Source organism: Orycteropus afer, unplaced genomic scaffold, assembly GCF_000298275.1.
Source record: "Orycteropus afer afer isolate SDZICR_OR568_19922 unplaced genomic scaffold, OryAfe1.0 scaffold00110, whole genome shotgun sequence".
NCBI lineage: Eukaryota > Metazoa > Chordata > Mammalia > Tubulidentata > Orycteropodidae > Orycteropus > Orycteropus afer.
Window position 1 is genome coordinate 3,966,867 of NW_006921697.1, and position 23,359 is coordinate 3,990,225.

A 23,359-nucleotide genomic window follows, 5' to 3' on the forward strand; every position below is an offset into this window, starting at 1 on the left:
GAGGAGTGGCTGGTGGGTTTGAACCGCCAGCCTTCTGGTTAGCAGTCAAGTGCCTTAGGCACTATGCTACCAGAGCTCCTGTTAAGAGGGATAGGGGAGTAGAAATGAAAAGGCAGCACGAAAAACTAAACACGGAGTTAAGCTGTAAATTATCTAGGATGATCTTCATAATGGAAAGCAATTTCTAAAAACAAATCAGTGTATATATGGGACTAGAAACTGGTGAAGATGTCTGTGCTGGTGCTTGGGAGGAGACTTTCTGGGGATAAAAAGAATTACACCCAGTTCTTATTCTCTTCTAGAGTTTGAGCCACACGTAGTAGCCCCTCCACTGCCATTTCAAGACCAATGCTGGGCTGGATGAGCCTAGGGAAACCTGGTTTGGGCCTGCTTCCACACTTGTTTCCATGTTTATATGATATTTTAATTATTTTTCATTTTGTACAGAATAGAATTCTGTACCAAAGTTCCAGGGGATCGATATTCATTAATATATAATGTGAACTGCAATTATTATAGAAAAATTAGGTTTTACTTTGAGTTTGATTCAATTGCTACTCTATCCCAAACTAAAATAACGTTAAGCAAACGGAACAACACCAAAACAGTTAAAAGAACTCATTTCTTAAGACTTTTATTCATACTGGTTAGACCTGCTTTACTTTGTTACTTCTTAGAGTAGCTATCTTGGACAGATTTAACAAATGTCTCTCCTTGAAGTTTACAATCTCAAAAATACCTTAAAAACAGACCTGAAAAGAATGCGGAATAGCTGCCTCAGATACATGTAATCAGGGGCTTCTTCAAAGCGCAGCCCACGACAGCAGTTTAAGTACATGGCAAATTCTGCAGGAAATCCCTGTATAGATTCAAGAGGTAAAACAATTAAAACAAACAAAAAAACCCAACTTATTTTAAGATAAGAAAATAAATGTATTTAAATACAAGCCAAAGATATACCTAAGTAGGATGTTTTACTTCTTTGTAGGCAAATATGAGAATTAAACTGTAATATGGCTTGGTTTACGCAAATCTTTGAAGAAAATGGTATCTCTCTATACTGGTGGAAGAAATACACGTGCTTTTTCTACGCACTATGTTCTTAGATATCCCACTTGTTAATTTATTATTTGATCAATGCCTTACTGTTCAATAGCAACAATGAACAAGCCAAAACAGAGGACCCTTGAATCAGTTATTTCTTATTTATAAAAGTAGCAAATATTTACTTACACAGAAAAGTAGAATCACAAAGAGTTCAATAATATACAGCAACCACTACTGATACTTTTCTGTTATTTCGAATCTCTTAATAAGCTGCCGAGTAGGTGCATAAAACTCTACCTAGTAAAAATGCATTCCCTACAACTGAACATTTAGGTGGGTTCTAATTTTTCCTTTATTATAAACATGTAAATACTTTTAAGGTTCTAGATAAATTAGTCACCAAAAGGACCTGATGGTCAGCAATGTAGGAATAAAAAATATTAACAGAAAGCATAAACCCCTACATCTCTTCCTCCCCTCAAATAAACGTCAATGTGGACAGAAGAATGGAGGCAAGTTAAAAGGAGGACTTCTCTTCTCCTAACTATCTGACCCACTGATTCACTACAGATGTCCATATAATTTTGAGAAATTTCTCACATCCACAATAGTCAAGGCAGGACAAAATGAATATACTTGCAATATTTACTTTTATTAAAAAATTAAAGGTGAAATAATATATTCATTTTTTTGCCACTTTATGAAAAAACAGACAAAACCTTAACAAAAGAAAGCTACTTATACTTACAGATATGCATAAGCATCACTGAACCATGAGACTTGTGAAAATGATCTCACTACAGAAATACCTCATATTTCTGTGTTCACTCTATAATGAATCACATATATTGGCTAACCTCAAAAGATATATAGTTACCAATTTTTAGGTCAAAATTATGAAGTCATAAGCAGAGAAAAATACTAAATCTCTTCTTCCTGAAAAAATGACTTTTACATCAAGTCAGATGAATCTTTCTCTTGAATGTACTATACAGAAATTATGATGTTTTACTTCCCAAAGTATATAGATTTTAAAAATTTGGGGGGACTATGACATATGACTATTTATTTCAAACAAACCCCAAAGAGTCTAAGATCATACATAGTCACTCATCCCCTATCTTCTCCATTGGTGTAATAGATTATTGTTGTTGTTGTTATGCGCCGTTGAATCGGCCCCAACTCATAGCGGCCCCTCCTTGGGTTTCCGAGGCAGTATCACTACGGAAGTAGGATTGCCCAACCTTCCTTCAGAGGAGTGGCTGCTGGGTTTGAACCGCCAGCCGTCTGGTTAGCAGGCCAAGTGTCTTAGCCACTATGCTACCAGAGCTCCCAATAGATAGATGGAAAAGAGAAAAGCAGATTTCTGGATGGGGAGATATTTATAGTCATCTCCATTTTCCCCTTCCGCAAGTAGTGTTTCAAAACTCATGCTGATTTTTCCCTTTGATCACTCAATCACTTAATCATATACTTTTTTCTAATTATTTCAGGTGTGCAATTCTTGTCTTACAGAAAACTTGAAAAAAGAGACCATGGTTACCCCCTTGGTTGCATAAACTTCACCAGTTTAAACTGACTTGTCTTCTTATGAAGTCTTCATTTTCATTTTTACTGTATTCTGTAGTTGGACAAGAGCTATTTTGGATCGATTCAGGACTCTGAACCACTTTTTCCCAGTTAAATTATGGCCAATGATGCAAAACTGGAATGAACCCAAATGGGAAAAATAGCTGGTTGACGCTTGGCTTGAGTGTTGCATAGAAACCAAATCTCTTGACTGGCAGAGTTGCAAACGGTGGTACTTGGCTCAAAGACAGCAGCCTGTGTCACTCTGAATGTGTGTCACTCTCCAGATTCCTGGCAATGATCCAATTTCCAGCATTAAGCTCCTGAAAAGGCTTACTACGCCTCTTTGCCTCTTCCGTGTCTTCCATTCCAGGGCTTCTACCGGTAATTTTTCCCATTTTGGTTACGGTTCCAGTACACCCAGTTTACAGATCTGGATGTATTCCAATTTCACTGAGTCAGTCATGACTAAACCAGTTCAAACTGGTCTGAAGTCCTAGACTGATCTGATCTGCCTGCTTCTTTCACTACCCTTTAATATGTTGTTGTCAAGTTGGACCTGACCCATACTGACTACTCCTTGGGTTTCAGAGGTGGTATCACTACAGAAGTAGATTGCCCACCCTTCCTTCTGAGGATTGGCTGGTGGGTTTGAACCACCAGCCTTCTGGTTAGCATTCAAGTGCCTTAGGTACTATGTACACTACCAGAGCTCCTACCCTTTAATATACCAAGTGCCAATTTATATATTTTCTTTTTGACTTCAATTTAGGGATAAGAAGGGTATTTCTTAATTTAATCTCTCTCATAGATTTATGGAATTCTATTAGGACAATATGCCCACTCTGTTAATATCCTCTCATTTTTAACAGATTAGAGAACCCAAATAAATAAGCACAAACAAGTATTTTAAATGATGCATTTGTTAAAGCCATTGTTAAGGTAAAGATATTCTGAGTCATTAAAAAGTAAATTTTAATAGGAAATAACTATCTAATAGAATGTCTAAGAAGTAAGTGTTTACTTTTGTTCTTGGGTCATTTAAAAAAAAATAAACACTCATCAAGCATACTTACTTTACATAAAACTTCAACGGGAGTGGACATCTTCTTTTCACTAATCTTTTCATATTTTTGTTTCTTTGTTGCAGCCTGTGGAAAACAAGAATTAAATCACAAAGACATACTCAATACTACTCAGAAGAACTTTAGTAATTTAACACTAAATAGACAAATAACCACATATTTGAGATCTAAGAGAAATCTTAAGCCAGAATAATTTAAAAAAAAAGAAAAAAAAATCAAAGTATAATAAACCTAATTTTTTTCCCCTCTTAAATCTTGGTTGACTTTTGGGGTCAGTTTCTACTTCAAGAACATTTTGAGCAATTAGGAAAGGGTGAGTCTATCAGAACACTAAGATGTATGACTTAAGTAAAAATAGGTGGGGTCAAATTTGGCAAGAATTCTGTTAAGCTATGGCGAACACCAGGGCAAAGACAGAAGCAGATCAATACAAAAAACCCTAATGTGTCCATTAGCAAATGCCATTAATTACTGAAGTTGACTGTGTAAGTAAAAATACTTTTTCCAATGTAAAAATATTTATATTGGATGAAGCTACGAAGAACTGAGCAATTTCTCTAGTTCAAAGCTGATCAATAAATACAGGTACCTTCTTCCTTTAAAGTACCAATAACAAAAAAAAAAAAACAAACTCACTGCCATTGAGTCAATTTGACTCACAGCAACCCCTCCTTGGGTTTCCGAGGTGGTATCTCTACAAAAGTAGATTGCTCAATCTTCCTTCCGAGGAGTGGCTGGTGGGTTTGAACTTCCAGCCTTCTGGTTAGCAGTCAAATGCCTTGGGCACCATGCCACCAGAGCTCCTAAAGTACCAATAAGGTATCAAAATTGCTGGTAAATTTGAAAAGAGGGATTTATCATTAACACAAACACTCACAAAGGTAATGATAAAACTCCTAATTAATCAAAACAAATAAAATATTACAAATGCACAAATAACTAGCACTCCTGGACAAGCAAGTTTTGTTGTTCATAAAAGTATACACTTTGAACATAGTGGCAACATACTCAACTGGAAAAGCTTCCACATTTATAAGCCACATCAACTTTCATCCAGACAAGGCTAGTGGTTACCAGTGTGTACCAGCTGTCTCAAAGGAAACTGTTCCTCAGCTGTGACTAAGGAATCAGGAATTAAAGTTATTAAACTCAGAAAATCTCTAATTTGGAAGGGACCTTAAAGGTCATATCTTGCCCAACATGTATTTTTATTTCTTAAAATCAAAGCATAACAACAACAAACTTGTATGTGAGTCTATCATTTACCTTCAGTCCTTGCCATGGCAGGCTGGTTCTATTAAAATACATCAAAACGTATCCTAATGATTCCATGTCATCTCGGCGACTAGAAAAGAGAATTATATGAGTTTAAACTATTAATGGGAAGCATATGAAAGAAAGGTATGCAACAAGATATTTGTGTATGAATGCACAAAAAGAGAATACTATTCAGCTTCAAAGTGCCTTACGCAAGAAGGTACTTAGGTGTTGTTGCCTTTTGTAATAAGAAAAAGTTCGTAATGGGCTACTTCTAAACAAACTTTTCTCATAAAATCAAAAGTTAAAAAATAAACACAGCCCCTACAGTTTAATTTTTAAAGCAGAGCAAAAAAGGTTTCTGTTAAACAACTCTCTTAATGAGGTTAATGAAAAGTTGACGCACCAAGTGCAGGACATAGATTCTGTGTTTCACAGACACTCAAAAATAATTTAAGGGATGCTGGCATAAACACACATTTTAAAGCTAATTAAACAACTACAAGAATGTGTGTGTGTACATATATGTATATAGACTTATATATACATACAAATAGATGTATATGTTTAAAGCCTGGTAATACTTTGTCCTACAGAAAAAGTCAAATTATAGTTTAATCCAGGGTATTCAAGTATTTATAAGCATTTGCTAAGCTTGAAGTTTTTCTCATTTATTTCTCTAACCTGGGAGCATATCAGTTGTCACATGTGTTTTCAGAAGCAAAAAATGATTGAAAAAAGATGAAAGGAACATGAAGGACTAGGAAGAAAGCAGGGATGATGATAATTATAATTTATACTTTAGAGTAGATCCAAATTGTGTATTTACATAACTTGACTTTGGTTCACTAGGATTCAGATGGCATTTTCCTTAAAAATAAAAAACAACAACAACAAAAACACTAACACATTCTTTCCCAAAATTCAACTTCCATCACTCAAAAATATAAAAGGGCCAAGAGAACATTAAGAGAAGATAGTCTTCAGCTGCAAAAATCAAATATCAAGATAAAATTACATTTATGCTTCTAACTTTCCATCATGTAGTATTTCTTCCCAAGAGACAACCTTTAACAAAGAAAACAAAAGAACTCATTTAACTGGCTTCCCTGAACTACCTAAAGCAGCAGGTAAAAGGATTAATAAGCATCCTTCAAATCCTCAGCCAAGAAACATCCTTAGATATCGTAAGAAACTAATTCAAACATCCAATTTCCAAACTCACCTCTGCTCAATACCAAGATGTGCATTGATGCTAGCGTACCGGGCAGTGCCAGTGAGATTTTTATCTTCTCTGTATGGTATGTGTTGCTTTCTTCTGTTGTCTCTGTACTTTTTGGCCAAACCAAAATCAATAAGGAATAACTTTAAGAAAGAAATAAAGATACATTAGGTTTCTAACTTTGGTCAATTAACTGCTTCTTATTGATTAATGGCAACTATATTTACTTATTCAAGCATATCAAAATAAAGATCAGAACTGTAATATAATAATGAACAGACTTAACACTCCAATAAGGTTTTACTAGTTCATTAATAAATCAACTTCCTTTATTTAAAAACAAAACAAAACAAAACAAAAGCCAACCCAACCCACCACTATTGAGTTGATTCTGACTCACAGCAATCCTACAGGACAGAGTAGAACTGCCCCAAAGGATTTCTAAGGTGGTAAAACTTTACAAAAGCAGACCCCCTCATCTTTCTCCTACAGAGCAGTCAATGGGGTTTGAACTGTCGACCTTTTGGTTAGCAGCTGAATGCTTTAACCACTGTGTCACCAGAGCACCTTGTCTTTATGAAAGTTACGGGATAAATGTATACACATGTGATAGCAGTTTAACAAGTGTGCTGTTTGCCCATACTGAAACCTGACATCCTACTACTATTGGTACTAAGCATGCGGATTCAAAAACCAGACATAAGTTATAAAAACTCCTCCCTCCTACAAAGGCCACTCAGAATGCTCATTATCTAAGACAATCCTGTTAGTTTGATATTGCCAATGAAATCAATATTTTTATGTACAATAAATAAGCACTTCTTAAAGAAGCATGCATCACACTTAGGTTAAACTTCCAGAAAATGACAAGTTGATCTAAAAAAAGCTCTTAGAATTTAAATCAAGATGGCCTACAATTTAACAGTTTAAATGAGCTAACTAAAAATAAAACTAGTATTTTAAAACAAGTAATGCTGAATACTGTATTATTTATGATACTCAGAGAATAAGACTCTCATTAACATAGTTAATTTTTCTAGGTAGTTCAAGTTTACTCTCTAAGATTAAAATCTTTGGAGGGGGGAAGGGAAGAACAATTATCATGGGGAAAAAATCTTCCCCAAATGTATTCATATGTACCGACCTTCTAAAACAAAATAAAAACTTGGAAATGTTACAGCCTTTCTTATAAAATCACTTATCACACTGCTATAATCTGCAAAGATTATTAATGTGGCAGGCTATGTGCCCATGTAAACAGCCTTAATGTATTGTCCTTTTCTAGTTATGTTTAAATTTTGTGGTTCTTTGCATTAAGACTGACATCTGGTCCTTCCTGCCAGAGTTTACAATCTGTGATGTGCTAAGGAACCTGATCATGTAGTCTATTAAGGTTTGTGTCAAAAAACAAATAATGTGAATTACTGATTTAGGTTAAAAAATTCTAACGAAGTACCTCTCTTAGGAGGAAGAGTAACACCTATTCTAGCCAGGAACTGTAACCTAGTCTCACTTATATCTTGGATGGTAAAGACAGTGAGGTTTGGCATTCTTTCCCCACCTGTCAACAATGCGATACTTATTTTCACTTGGTCTACTATAAAAGAATGAAGGTTAAATTCCTAGTAAAATGAATTAAATAATGAAAGCTCTCTAAGTAATAAGATTAATCTAATTTCCTAAGCAATCAATTATGTAATAAAAGGAATATGGGAAAGTTAGTGTTAAAACACTAAAAGAAATAAAGCCCACACTGTAAGTTTCTTGATATGCAAACCGCTCAGCATACAAACATTAGAATGAGTTAAATACACTTCTGTTAAATAAACAAAAATTATGACTTAAATTGTACACATTCATATAGAAAAGAAAACATGGGAAAGAGAAACACAAAAGGACAACCAGCTTCATAATATTTTAAAAAATAACCCTAAGAAGTATGTGTATTTAAGGAATATTTTCTGAGATTGCTTCCTTTAGTACTTCAATGTGGTAGAGAAAAAAGGGAACACTGATATGATTATGTCTGATCATTTCATTCATGTCTAAATCTACATTCCAAAGCTCCATTTTGAAACTCAATAATCAAACACTTTCTTACAAACGAAAGACTGCTTTACAAAAACTCTGTGTTCTTTTCTTTCACAACTCGAAAAGAGGAAATCTAATTTATTAACAAAAAATACATACTTTTTCTCCTAAACATCTCAATCTTTATTATCAAAACTAAATTCAAAGTAATCTTAAATTTTCTCCTCCTCCTTGTAAAAACTTAAAGTAAATGAGCAAAGAAATGTCACTATTAAACAAAGATATCCTATTTTTAAGAATAAACAACTGAAAGGAAAACTATTTGAAATAAAAATAAAATCTTTTGGTATCTCATTACCTTCTGGTTCTTATCAAGCTTCTTAGTAGCTCTGTGTGCTTTGAATTTAAAAACTAATATAAACACAAAGAAGTATTTTCATGAAACCATGGGATACCAAAGATGCAAACAGATAGCCACAAATATGTAAAGGCAGAATCAAATGAGTAAAAGTCAGTAATCATTAAGTTTTATGATAATTCATTTTTATAGGCTGGCATATGCAAAGGGAGGGACAAATTTCTTGGTGGTCAAGCTGCTGTGGAATTTTTACTAATTACATGTTGTAAGTAAAATCTGTGCCTGTTGTAAAGAATGCAGCCTCTTCTTCAAAGGCATCTGGAAATGAGCTAATGTTTGATAAACTGGAACAATTCCCACTCAGTAGAGGTAAATTTTCTTCACAATTACTTATTTTTTTAGTACTTGTAGCAATTTTCCTCCTACCCAGTGTCACATTCCCTTGCCCTCCAATACATCACAAGGTCACTTTACCTCATAACACATCTAAGTTGTATATAGAGAATACAAACCATTTAATACAACTTTATGTAAACTATTAAATGATTATGCTACAAAAATATGTAAAACGTGAGAGTGCATTGATAAGTAAACATGAGGTCTGAGAGTTTTAAAAAATTATATTGCCTTCTAAGCACCCAATCCCCTTTTTCCCCCAACCAAAATTAATCACCACAGTAAGTACTCTTTTGCCTATGAATAACTAAACACACAAACAAAAAACAACAATTTCGGAAACCTTTTTAATAGCTGGCGGTACCCCTTGAAATAATGCTAGGCAATATGAGAAAGGAGTACATGATTATCTAGATTTGTAGGTTTCTACAAAGTACGTTCTCATTATCAAACAGAACTCTTCTATTATGCAATTACTCATGCCAATACCTCCTTCTCAGTACATACTAAATTGAATGACAGAAGAATCATTAGTTAAGAAAACTTCAAAATTTATGTAACTAATTTTGTGATTAAAACTCACAGTAAAAAAAGTTATCCAACTTCTACCAAATAAAATACTGAAAATTTAAAGTGCTCTACTTAGGTTTTCTCTTAATATTTAGATATTTATTGGGGTGTTTACTATATCTAGTCTGTCAAAAACGAAATCATCAGGTTATACATGAATTTAATTTATCCTTAAGTATTACTAATGGTAATCCACCATTTAGTTTGATGAGTGCTTTAATTATTATTGTTATATTGTTAAGAATGAGATGTCTTCTTGTTTAAAAGCATACAGGCCTTTTTAAGTAGTCATCTGGTTGATGTTGAGAGAATTCAGACTGAGATGAATCAATTCTAGAAATACTAGATCTAAAATCTGATCTACACTTACCTGAGGTTCAATGGGGAAAGGGAAGAGAGGTGAGGCAGAATATATTCATTGTACAGCACTGATGCAAATGAATTTAGATATATTACATGCATTAGATTCTGCAACACCAAATACATTATTAAAAACTAAATCGTGTATCTAAAGTTTACCATTAGGTAAAGAATTTCAATACTAGACCAATATATCATTTCCTTATGTAGATGTTAGAGATCTAAACATATAATCCTATTTTCATTTAGGTTTTCTCTAAACTTTACAAATTTTAAGCAAAAGCCACAAAGAAACATCTTAGTAATGTTATGTTTGCCAAGTATGTCTGAATAATGCCAACGTAAGAGATGCTTGAGCAAGATCTACATTCTCCAGAATTAAAACAAAATAAAAATAATTAAAATAAAACAACAAAAAAGAAAAGCACATGAATTTGGGATTGAGGTTGGAATAGGAGACAGTTTCAGACCTGGTTTAATCCTGAGAAAGATGGGTCCTGAGAAGTACTAACAGTCATGCTTCTTTTCCTCTTCCCCACTGGAGATTCTAAACACTAAACAGACAATAGAGGGTGGCAGTGCATCAAACAGTATTGCTTACATTGCAACAATGGCCGGCGCAGACAGGCAACACCGAGGCATTAGAGAAAGAACAGGGTAGCCAAATGCCATCCTTCTTCCACCAAGCACTGTAGCTTCTCAGTTTTCCAAATAAGAATCAATACTCAAGAACTTTTGAATCCTGAAGAATACTCAGATTTTTAATGCCACTATATTCTGTCACTGCCTGAAACAGGGATAGCAATGGTGACATTTGGCTCTTTAATTTTTTAATCATAAACGGGGAATTTAGATCTGTAATCTTTGCTGCCCTTCCCCCAAAAAAGATTATACAGGGGGAAAAAAATCTTCAGTAAGGAAGAGGTAGAAGGCATTTAGTCACCTTAAAATTTATTTTCATAAGCATGCAGGGCTGATTACTAGAAGAGATGAGCAAATTCACTAAGATTGAAGTGGCTACTCCTAAACATCAAATTCAGAACAATTTTCCAAATAGAAAAGTTGACTTTAAAAATTGACCTCAAAAGCCCCCCCAAACTAGTTTTTATCCCCCATGAATAGAAAACTACTGAAATAAGCTGACTACAGAATCCAGTCCCATACAACTGGCACTTTAAATCTATAATACAGAAAACCAAATACATAAAAAAAAACCTACTAACCTAAAATGTTCAAAAGCAATACCTGGTATGTGAGCCTTAGTTAGTTAAGTAAAACACTGCCTTTCATCCCAGGGTTTCTCTGAAACTGTACAGCACAAGCAGTTTCCCAATATTCTTTTTGACAGATGTAAAGAGAACACGGGTCCTAAAGTTTTTCATGACCAGGCAATCTGGATTTCCTATTAACAAGCTACCCTTAAAAGGGGGGGGGGGCAGTATTGTTTTGGCCATCTTTAATTTTAAGGCAAAAACCATGTACTGCAGTGTTAACCCCAAATGCCCACACAGAACATGATCACTTAACGATTATGGTTCTTTAGGGGTAAGAATAGTAAGGCGAGGCTGGGAAATGGCAAAGATAGTAGGAACTGACAAAACTGCCCCCAAAATTAAGACCAGTAATTTTTTTTCAATTGGATCACCAGGTTTTGCAGTAACAATTAAGAACCTGGATGCTTCAAAGGAAAAGCTACCTAGTGTTTTTTTTTTTTTTTTTTAAAGAAAGGAAGAAAGAAAGAAAAGAAAAAGATGCAATTTGGGAATGATTAAGTTATATGCAGATTGAAACACTTTTCATTATTTAAAACTCAGCTTTCAACCAAAAAACTTAATTTCCTAAAGCTTATTCAGACCAACATTAATGTCTCACACAGTAACAAATAAAGTTCTAATAGTGACAGCTCCAAGTTGGCATTCATACAGGCAAACAAAGGTAAACATTTGTAACTAGACCTAAAAACACCAAACATTCCCTGATGGGTTAATAAATATGAATCTTCCAAAAACAAAACAAACTCCCACAAAAACAAAAAAGTTCCCGAGTTGTCCTAAAGTTGAGAATTTCTATCAGATTAGATCATAACACGCTTAGTGCATTGCCAATGCTGCCTGTCTGCCCGAGCTCAACAATGAATCAATAAATTAAGCAATTCACTCAATAAAACCAATCAATAAAGAAAACTTTCAACACAGTTTCTAACTACTACCATGCATCACTAGCTAAAACCCAATCACCCCATAAATCCAACCATTCTCAGAGACCCCAATGAATGAATGAATACTAGTTTTGTGGAAGATATGTTCATTTCAATTATCTATATTTTCCTTTCAAAAGGAGGGAGGGAGGGAGACAAAGAAGCCACCCAACTTGGCACCCAAGTAAGAAACTGTCAATTACTTTTGAAGTAGGCCCAAAAGTTATCCCTAGAATACACAAAACAAAGAATTCTCATTATCAACCATGCTCAGTCAGCAAAAATGTTAATGCCATGGTGACAGATGGGTCATTGGTTCCCACACTGGCACAAGCACATATATTACAGAAAAGCCACACTTCAGAGCCAAAGGTTAAAATCTGACTTTCAGCATTCAGGAGAAAAAGTATATGGGGATTTCCACTATTCGAGTGAATGATAAATAGATACAACTATTCAACAATAGTAAAATAACATAGGTGATTACAGTTCATTATAAAGCCTTTGGAATTTTATATTTAGGTATAAAGGTAACTACTGTTGGTTGGGTAAATTGGAATTTATTTCAAGTTACTAAGTTAATAGAGTTAGCTGATTATCTTACTAGCACAATCTTTTAAAGCAATTATCAACAGCAAATTCAATTTACTATGGCTTTCAAAGACTGAAAAGTTTACCAAAGCAATTCTTGGAGACACTATACTCTTTTGTTCTTTCATGCAAAGAGCATTTGACTAACCTTATTACAGTGACGCCCAATACCCATTAGGAAGTTATCTGGTTTAATGTCTCTGTGTATAAAATTCTTTGTATGAACATATTCAATTCTACTGATCATCTGGAAAAGAAAAAAAAAAGAGGGAGAGGGGAGATACCATTAAGTGATTAAAGTGATAAAAGAAAGCAACACATTTTTTTCTTAATGCATACTTGTTTCAATCAACTTCATAAAAAGATCAGATACATTTAATAATATTAGAATACATGAAAAGAACACTAGGAAAAAATAAATGGAGAGAGCAAGCAAGCTCTCCATTTATATCTAGAACGGAAGTCTAAGCATAAATTTGCAGTGTCCTTTGGCTTGTCCTTCCCAGTATTAAAGATACTAATCTGAAAGCAAAAATTGGTATTTGCAATATTCAAACTACAAAAGTAATTTACTCAGAATTGTTTCTGTTGCTATAATCAATTACACAAAGCAAAAGCTGTATCATTACTTTCTGCCCCCAATACTATACTCCAAGGTAAACTTGTGATAAAATATCCTGGTACCACCAGACCTATTTCTAATGCTCTTATGAACAAACACACACATACACATTTGGATACCCTCATATACTAGAGAGGGAGTGTCTGACAGGCTAGACAATACAGGTGTAAGTCATTCTTCTATACTCTCTGCATGTCATTTTATTGGCTTGTCCTTGCCCTCAGAAAGTCTGTGTTACTAAGCCTACAGAACATAATCTATAACTTAATTACTATTCACACACATTAGTTAAAATATAACCTTTAAATGCCTGAGTTCATAATGTACCACAAACAGAACACTGTAATTTGCTAGTATTTGCTTGAGCCACCCAGCAGTTTTTATGGTAAGCTTGAAGAATATCCAGTGCTAATTACAAAAAATGAGCACTACTTTTAACCCTTTCAATGTATAGATTCTAAAAATCCCACCTCAAATATCCGTAGTTTATCATCTCATTTTACTTTCTAACATCCTATCTAAATTTAAGAAACGTCCTTCTCCTCCACAGAATTCTTCTAAGTATACTGAGTGTAATGTGAAGTACGTCCAACAATTTGCTGCCCTTAAAATAATAAATCTTGACTAAAATTTAAAATAATAAATTCTTTGGCATTTACCCATTATCTTTTACTGTGTTATCTTTTCCCTCAAAGCTTGTTTCTAGCTCTATTCTCACAAAAAAAAAGTTTCATTTTTTTTTCTCAAGATCATAAAATTAAAAAATCTGTCTTAAAATAATTTGACCCAACCTCCAGACAATGTATGAATGAATCTTAATCATTACATCTCTAAAATTTCCCTGATTTTACTTAGCAACACTACCAAGCACAAGTATCATCTACTTGGTCAAAAATTGTTTACATTACTTCAGCTCCCTAATCTCCTCAAAAATACGGCTTTCACAAACAAAAGACAGGCATATGACCTGAGCATTTACATTAGATAGATATAATCTCAAAGAGATCAATCATGGGAGAATAGAAGGACTGTGTATGCACAGGGAGACAGCTCGGGGGGCAGGAGTGAATGGGAGGGAAAGACACAAGGAAGGGGTAACTATGGGAAAGAAGTGGGAAGGGAGCTGTTGCATTGTGGGAAATTACAGCCAATTTCATGAGACAAAGTGTATGTGAACTACTGTATGGAAAGTGAATTTGCTCTGTAAACTTTCACCCAAATCACACACACACATACACATACACAAAGCCCACAACTTTCATAAGGGTCCTTTCATATACTGTATACATAATATTCAATTTAAGTATACCAGTATTTCAATACTGTCAGCCCTCTGTTATCTGCAGGTTTGACATCTGCAGATTAAAAATAATCAGGAGGGAAAAAAGCAATTAAGAGATCAAAGCAGTCCCTCAATGGCTCAGATGGAGCTTGAAGTGCATTTATACTGTATTAGGTATTTAAAATAATCTACAGATGATTTAAAGTATATGGGAGGGTATGTTTAAGTTATATGCAAGTATTATGCCATTTTATATAAGGGAATGACATCTGCAGATTTTAGTATTCACAGGAGGCCCATAGCTTGGTAAAGTGGAGGGTCAATGAAAAAGGGGAAGGCCTTCAACACGACAGACAGACAGACAGACAGACAGTGGCTGCAACAAGGGTCAAGGATCAGCAAGGATCCTGAGGCTGGCACAAGACTGGGCAGTGTTTCATTCTGTTGTGCATAAAGGTTGCTATGAGTCAGAGACAACTCGGTGGCACTTAGACCCACATAAAAAAGCACACTGCTGCCAACCTGATTCTAACTCATGTTTTCCCTATAGGACAGAGTAGAACTGCCTCATATGTTTTTTTCTAAGGCTGTTTAAGTTTTTACAGAAACTGACTCTACATTATTCTCTAGCAGTGTAGTTGGTGGGTCTGAACCAGTGACCTTTTGCTTAGCAGTCCAGCACTCAACCACTTACATCATTCTTCTATCAACAGAAGTCATATTACAGTATAGTAAGTCCCCAGGTTATGATAATCGGATTTGTCCTTCAATGTTACGTGAATTTGCTCTAGTTCTGAAATGAATGACTCACAACAAATTCTTCATCACCTTCAGTTGTTGCACATAAAGCTTTTAAATCACTGAAAAGGCTTTGAGTCTTTTCTTGCACTAAAGTAAGTCTAACTAAGAACCATTTGCACCTGTACTGACTTAACGTACAAATTCCACTTCTCACACACACTTATGAACTGATTTAGTTCGTAACCTAGGGACTGCCTGTAGTACACCTGAATGAGTACCTCCTACTACAAACTTTTTTTTTTTGCTTATCTTAAGGTTAAACAGTGGCACAAAGGGTAGTTGTAATACTCTGGCTTGTAAGCACTTACATTACAGTCAAACAGAAGTGAATAGTTTTACAGTTTTAGCCCCAGTTTCTAGTCTCATCAAAATCTCATATACCTTTCACTCAAATCATTATAAAGGTTTTGTTTTGTTTAAAAACAAAACAACAAAAACTTCACATACCTGGTCAGCTAACATAAGTACAGTTTTCATTGTGAACCTTCTTGAACAGAAATTGAAGAGGTCTTCAAGGCTGGGTCCGAGAAGATCCATGACTAGCACATTGTAGTCTTTTTCTTGACCATACCACCTGACAAAACAAAACAGAGAAAGGAAAAGGGGAGGGCATCATGAAAAGGTGATTAGAATTTAGTATCATCAAATTTAAAAAATTCTTAAGCCCTAAGAATACGATAGTTTTCCATCATTGGTTAGGTTTTATTTAAGGTAAAATTTCCTCTATTCATGTGTAATTATGTTTAATTACATTGCCCAACATAAAATATCACCTGTCAGTTTGTCGGACTGTGGTGGTTTAAGTGTTGCTGTGAGGCTGAAGGCTATGCCATCAGTATTTCAAATACCGTCAGGGTCACTCACAGTGGACAGGTTTCAGCTGAGCTTCCAGAATAAGACTCAGAAGAAGGAAGGGGTCATCCACTTCTTCAAGAACTGGCCAGTAAAAACATTATGAATAGCAGTGAAATTCTGTTTAATATTAATTACTGGAAAAAGTTATGAATAGCCTTGAGACACTGCCCACATACAGTGCCAGAAGATGCGCCCCTCAGGTCAGAAGGCACTCAAAATACAACTGGGGAAAAACTGCCTCTTCAAACTAGAGTTGACCTTAATGACATGGATGGGGTAAAGCTTTCGATACCTCCATGTGCTGATGAGTATGATTCAAAATGGGAAGAAACAGCTGCAAACATCTGTTAATAATCGAACATGGAATATACAAAGTATGAATTTAGGTAAACTGGGTTGTCAAAAATGAAATGGAATGCACAGAGATCAATATCCTAAGCATTTGTTGTTGTTATGTGCCATCGAGTTGGACCCGACTCATAGCAACCCCTCCTTGGGTTTCCGAGGCAGTTATCACTATGGAAGTAGATTGTTCTATCTTTCTTCCGAGGAGTGGCTGGTAGGTTTGAACGGCCAGCCTTCTGGTTAGCAGTTAAGTGCTCTAGGCACTATGCTATCAGAGCACCTATCCTAAGCATTAGTGAGCTGAAATAGACTGATTGTGGCCACTCTGAGTCAGACAATATGATATGATCTACTCTATCAGGAATGACAAATTGAAGAGGTATGGTGTGGCATTCATCATCACAAAAAATGTTTCAAGATCTAGCCTGAAGTACAATGCTGTTAGTGATAGAATAACACACAACTATAAGGAAGACCAACTAATACTACTATAACTCAAATTTACCCACCAACCACTAAAGTCAAAGATAATGAAATTGAAGACTTTTTTTTTTTTTACCAACTTCTGCAGTCTGAAATTTACCAAACATGCAATCAAAATATACTGATTATTACTGATGACTGGGATGCAAAAGTTGGAAATAAAGAAGAATCACCAGTAGTTGGAAAATATGGCCTTGGTGATAGAAATATCACCAGAGATCAAATGATAGAATTTCTCAAAGACCAATGGCTTACTCATTGCAAATACCATTTTTTCAACAACATAAGCAGCTGCTATATATGTGGACCTTGCCACTCGGAATACACAGGAATCAGATCGACTACAATGGAGAGAACCTAAACATCTTCCACCAAAATAAGGCCAGGAGCTGACTGTGGAATAGACCTCAATTGCTCATACACAAGTTCAAGTTGAAGCTGAAGACAATTTAAATTAAAACAAATCCACAAGACCTGAGAGCTTGGGACCATAGTCGCAGGGGACATCAAGCTCAATTGGCATAATATACTACACAAAATACTGTTCCACCTCCTACTTTGGCGAGTAGCAACTGGGATCTCAAAAGCTAGCAAGCTGCCATCTAGATGCAACGATGGGTCTCTTCTCGTTCAGAGCAAAGAAGAATGAAGAAAAACAAAATTCATGGAAACAATTAGTCCTAGCAACTGGTACACCATCCAATCTGCAGCCTATATGACTATGAGACCAGAAGAACTAGATGGTGCCCGGCTACCATTGTCATCCACTTGGAAGGAGATCTATGTAGGAGATCCTTGATAGAGAGGGAGAACAATGTGGAACAAAACTCAAAATCACTTGGAGAAAAAAAAGGGGGGGGAGCGGAGAGGACCAGGTTTGCTGGTCCGATAGAGCCCGGTGGAGCCACTGAGACTATGGCCCCTAACTGCCTTCAGGTCTGGAATTGAACCTATACCTGTGGTTTCCAGCCAAACAGAAGACAGGCATACGAGTTGAACATTTACCTGAGGTAGATACACTCCTTGGGGAGAACAATCATTGAGAAAGAAGGGCTGCCTATGCACAGGGAGACAGCTCAGGGGGCAGGAGTCCATGGAGGGATGGACACTGGGAAGAGGTAACTATGGGGAGGAAGTGGGAGGGGAGCTGTTGCATTGTGGTAAATTGTAGTCAATGTCATGAGACAAAATATTTGTGAACTGCTGTATGGAAAGTGAATTTGCTCTGTAAATTTTCACCCAAATCACAATTAAAAAAAGAAAGAATAATATTCGAATTAAGTGTTTCCTTTTTTACTTAATTCAAAGAAAAAGAAAGAAAGAAAGAAAGAAAGCAGGAGAGTCATTAAAAAGACAGGAAAGGAAGAAAAGACCAAAATAGATGTCAGAAGAGACTCTGAAATTTGCTCTTTAATGGAGAACCTAAAGCAAATGGAAGGAATGTTAAAGTAAAAGAGGTGAACAGAAGATTTCAAAGAGCAGCTCAAGAAGACACAGTCAATTATTATAACGAAATATGTGAAGACCTGGAGGGAAGAACATGCTTGGCATTTCTCAAGCTGAAAGAACTGAAGAAAAAATTCAAGCCTCAAGTAGCAAAACAAGGATTCTACGGGCAAAATATTTAATGATGCAGGAAGCATCAAAAGAATATGGAAGGAATACAGAGTCATTGTACAAAAAAGAACTGGCTGATGCTCATCTGTTTCAGGAGGTGGCACCAATGGTACTGAAGAAGTTGAAGCTGCACTGAAAGAACTGACATAAAACAAGGCTTGAGGAATTGATGGAATACCCACTGAGACGTTTCAACAAACAGATGTCACACTGGAGACACTTACTCATCTATGCCAGAAAATTTGGAAGACAGCTAGCTACCTGGCCAACTGACTGGAAGAGATCCATTTATGTACCCATTCCAAAGAAAGGCGACCCAAAAGAATGTAGAAATTATCAAACAGTATCATTAATATCACATGTAAGTAAAATCTTGCTGAAGATAATTCAAAAACAGTTGCTGCAATACACTAACAGGGAACTCCCAGAAACATAAGCTGGATTCAGAAGAGGACATGGAATGAGGGATATTATTGCTGATGTCAGATTGATCTTGGCTGAAAGAAAAGAACCAGAAAGATGTTTGTGTTTTACTGACTATGCAAAAGCATTCCACTGTGTGGATCATAACAAATTATGGACAACACTGAAAAGAATGGGAATTCCAGAACACTTAATTGTGCTCATGAGGAACCTCTACACAGAGCAGGAAGCTGTCATTCGAACACAGCATGGGGATAGTGGATAGTTTAAAATCAGGGAAGGTGTGTGTCAGGGTTGTATCCTTTCAGTGTACTTATTCAATCTGTATGCTGAGCAAACAATCCGAGAAGCTGGACTATACAAAGAAGGATGTGGCATCAGGATAGAAAGAATATTCATTAACAACCTGCCTACAATATACAGACGACACAACCTTGCTTGCTGAAAAAGATGACTTGAAGCACTTACTGATAAAGATTAAAGACTACAGTCTGCAGTACAGACTATATCTCAACATATTAAAAAAAAAAAAAAAATCCTCACAAATGAACCAATAAGTAGCATCACAATAAATGGAGAAAAGATTTAAGTTGTCAAAAATTTCATATTACTTGGTTCCACATCAGCACTCATAGAACCAGGAGTCAAGAAATCAGGTATCGTACTGCACTGGGCAAATCTGTTGCAAAAGACCTGTTTAAGTGCTGAAGAACATAGGTCTCTGAAGACTAAGGTGCGCCTAACTCAAGGCACGGTATTTTCAATCACCTCATATGCCTGTGAAAGCTGGACAATGAATAAGAAAGACCAAAGAAGAGTTAATGCTTTTGAGTTGCGGTGTTGGCGAATACTGAAAGTATTGTGGATTGCCAGAAGAATGAACAAATCTGTCCTAGAAGAAGTGAGAGCGGAATGCTCGTCTCATTTACTTTGGTCATATTGTCAGAAGGGACCCACCATTCCCTGGAGAAAGTGGAGGGTCAGTGAAAAAGGGGAAGACCCTTAACAAGACAGACTGACACGTGGCTGAAATGATGGGCTCAGGTATAGCAAGGACTGTGAGGATGGCACATAACCGGGCAGGGTTTCATTCTACTGTACATATGGTCACTATGAGCTGGAGCCAACTCAACAGCACCTAACGACAAAAAATATAAAATTAGGGTAATAAGACTTTTTTCTCTGCCAATTACCTCATTCTCCTATAAAGATAGGATGCGCATGACAGCCTTAATATAAATAGCTGAACTCTAGACTCATATGCTACTGATTCTACATGAGACCTTGGGCAAATTCTTTTATTCTCAACTGGCCTTACTTCCTAAATATAAGAAATAAGGGGGACTACATATATCAGTGATTCCAAACATTTCACAAAGCAAAGATTCTTTGGTATTAAGTCTCAGTCCTCCACCAAACTATATTCACTTACTAATTAACAGAATGTTCTCCATATATTCTCAACAACAAAAAGAAGTAAAATTATTTAAAGAAATAATGTGCTTTTGAAAAAATGATTCACATTTTTGCTATAAAGCACTGATAGAAGAAATTAAAGACTTAAATCAATGGAAAGATGTTCTATGTTCATGGACTAGAAGACTTAATATTGTGAAGATCTCAATACTACCCAAAGCAATCTAGATTCAGTGCAATCCCAATCAAAATCCCAATAGCCTTCTATACAGAAATAGAAAAACCAATCCTCAATTTTACATGGAAAGGCAAAAGGCCTCAAATAGCTAAAGCAACACTGAAAGAGAACAAAATAGGATTCACACTTCATGATTTTAAAAGAAACTATATAACTACATTACTCAAAACAGCCCGGTACCAATACAGCAACAGACATACAGGCTAATGGGACAGAAACGAGAGTCCAGAAATAAACTTACACATTTATGTTCAACTGATTTTTGACAAGAGTGCTAAGTCCATTCAATGGGGAAAGAAAAATCTCTTCAATAAATGAAGCTAGAAAAACTGGATATCCACATGCAGAAAATGAAACAGGATCCATTCCTCATACCCCCCCCAAAAACCCCCCCAAAATTGACTAAGGACCTAAACGTGAAAATTAAAACCATGAAGTTCTTAGAAAATTCAGGGGCAATGTCGTTGGGTGGAGCTTTTAAGAATGGATTATCTATTAAAAGTAACAAAAAACACAAACAGCAAAAGACAAATAAATAAATGGGACCTCATAAAATATATAAACTTAGTCATCAAAAGACTTTACCAAAAAAATGCAATGATAAGCCATTCACTGGGAGAATATCCTCAGAAATCATGTATCTGACAAGAATCTTTAAAGGAAAAAAATATATATGTGTGTGTGCGCGTGTACCTCCAACAACTTAACAACAAAAAGACAAATAACCCAATTATAAAATAGACAAAGGACTTGAGAACATTCAAATGGCCACCATATATCAAACAAGATGCTTAGCATCATTACTCAGAGAGATACCACTTCACTCTCACCAGGATTGCTAAGATTTAAAAAACAAAAAAATCCAAAAATACAGCTGATTGTTGTAATTGCTGTCAATCAGCTGTACACCTGTAAAAAGTTGAATTGGCAAAAGTTGTGAGAGATATATCTATAATGACGGGGGTGGGGGTGGTGGAGCAGGAAGAGTAGCTGCTGACACTGATTATGTACAACCAAACACTCATAGGATGTGGTTCCTTGGTTTGGAGGTTTAGGGTAATGGTTTCATAGGACATTCCAGTTAGCTGGCCTAATTAACATACTCAGTGCTTCTGTTTTACCCCCCAGTTCATTGTATAATGCCTGGGGTCTCAAAATGTTGTTAAGTGGTCATCCAAGGCACAACTGGTCTCCACCCATCTAGAACAACAGAGGAAAGAGGAGAGTCAGGAACAGGAGGAGGATATGGAATATGTGAACAATTGCCTCCTTTGCCATGAGACTAGAACTGGATTGGGCCCGGCTATCATTACTAAACATTTTGAGCAAAGATTCCATAGAAGAATCCTGATCAAAAGGGGTTAAGTACAAAACAGAATTCCAAATTCCCAGGGATTTTTCTGGAGCCATGGAGGATGGATGAATCCTGTAAACTACTGCCCTGAGATAATTTTTAAATCCTAAATCAAAAATATCCTCTGAAGTCTTAAAAACCAAACAAACTGTAGTTTAGCTTAACTAGTTAAAAAAAAAAAAAAAGGTCTGCCTTGAGTATTATGCTCTTTTAACAACCATCTGTATGGGATCAAACTGACAAGACCAAATTGAAAGATTAATGTTGTTGTTATGTGCTGTCAAGTCGGACCCGACTCATAGCGACCCCTCCTTGGATTTCTGAGGCAGTATCAGCCACTCCTCGGAAGGAAGGTTGGGCAATCCTACTTCCGTAGTGATACTGCCTCGGAAACCCAAGGAGGGGTCGCTATGAGTCAGGGCTGACTTGACGGCACATAACAACAACAACAACAACATCACTACGAAAGTAGACTGCCCAACCTTCCTTCCGAGGAGTGGCTAGTGGGTTTGAACTGCCAGCCTTCTGGTTAGCAGTCAAGTGCCTTACGTACTATGCTATCAGAGCTCCCAACAACAAATTCACTACTGTGAAGCTGACTCCAACTCATTCAGAAGGAAGATTGGGTAATCTACTTCCGTAGTGATACTGCCTCCGAAACCCAATCTTGGGTGCGGGGAGGGGGGGGAGTTACTTTATGTTAAAGAAGTAAATTCAAAGAATAAATCAATGCTACTAAATTGTACATGTAGAAACTGTTGAATTGGTGCATGTTTTGCAACATATACTCTCAACAACAAAACAAATAAAAGTTAAAGAAAAAAAAGTTACAAAAGATTTTTAGTACAAATCTAATTTATCTAGGTTTTTAAGATAAAAGACCAATTCCATATGAGAACACCAAATTCAGAAAAGAACTAAAGCAGCAGGGAGAAGGCACAAAAAGCAGGCAAAAGAGAAAGTATAAACCAACTGTGATAAGACCGTATCTCATCTCTGTATAGGCAGATTTCACTGACATAAAACAATAAACGAGTAAATTTTACAACTATTCCTCTAAACCCAAATACAAACCTAAAATGCAAAAGGCACAAATTCATATTCTTATCTTTATGCATTTATACATGATTTCATAAAGCACTTTTTAAAAAAATGGTCTGCAAAGCAAACCTTTACCAGAATATTCCCATTAAAAACCAGGAGACTTAATATGAATTCAGAAATACATTTTAAAAAGAAA

The 23,359-nt window shown here is 35.8% G+C and overlaps 1 protein-coding gene across 1 annotated transcript in view; it reads right to left on the reverse strand.

The window, feature by feature from the left end:
* CSNK1A1 (casein kinase 1 alpha 1) overlaps positions 1–23,359 on the reverse strand; it is a 64,433-nt gene that overhangs the window by 4,349 nt on the left and 36,725 nt on the right. The window contains exons 3-9 of the mRNA XM_042781348.1: positions 15,836–15,962; positions 12,832–12,930; positions 10,366–10,449; positions 6,184–6,323; positions 4,968–5,046; positions 3,693–3,767; positions 753–859 (exon numbers count right to left, since the gene is read on the reverse strand). Of these exons, the coding sequence (XP_042637282.1) occupies positions 753–859; positions 3,693–3,767; positions 4,968–5,046; positions 6,184–6,323; positions 10,366–10,449; positions 12,832–12,930; positions 15,836–15,962 (711 nt within the window). The remainder of the gene's footprint in view (positions 1–752; positions 860–3,692; positions 3,768–4,967; positions 5,047–6,183; positions 6,324–10,365; positions 10,450–12,831; positions 12,931–15,835; positions 15,963–23,359) is intronic.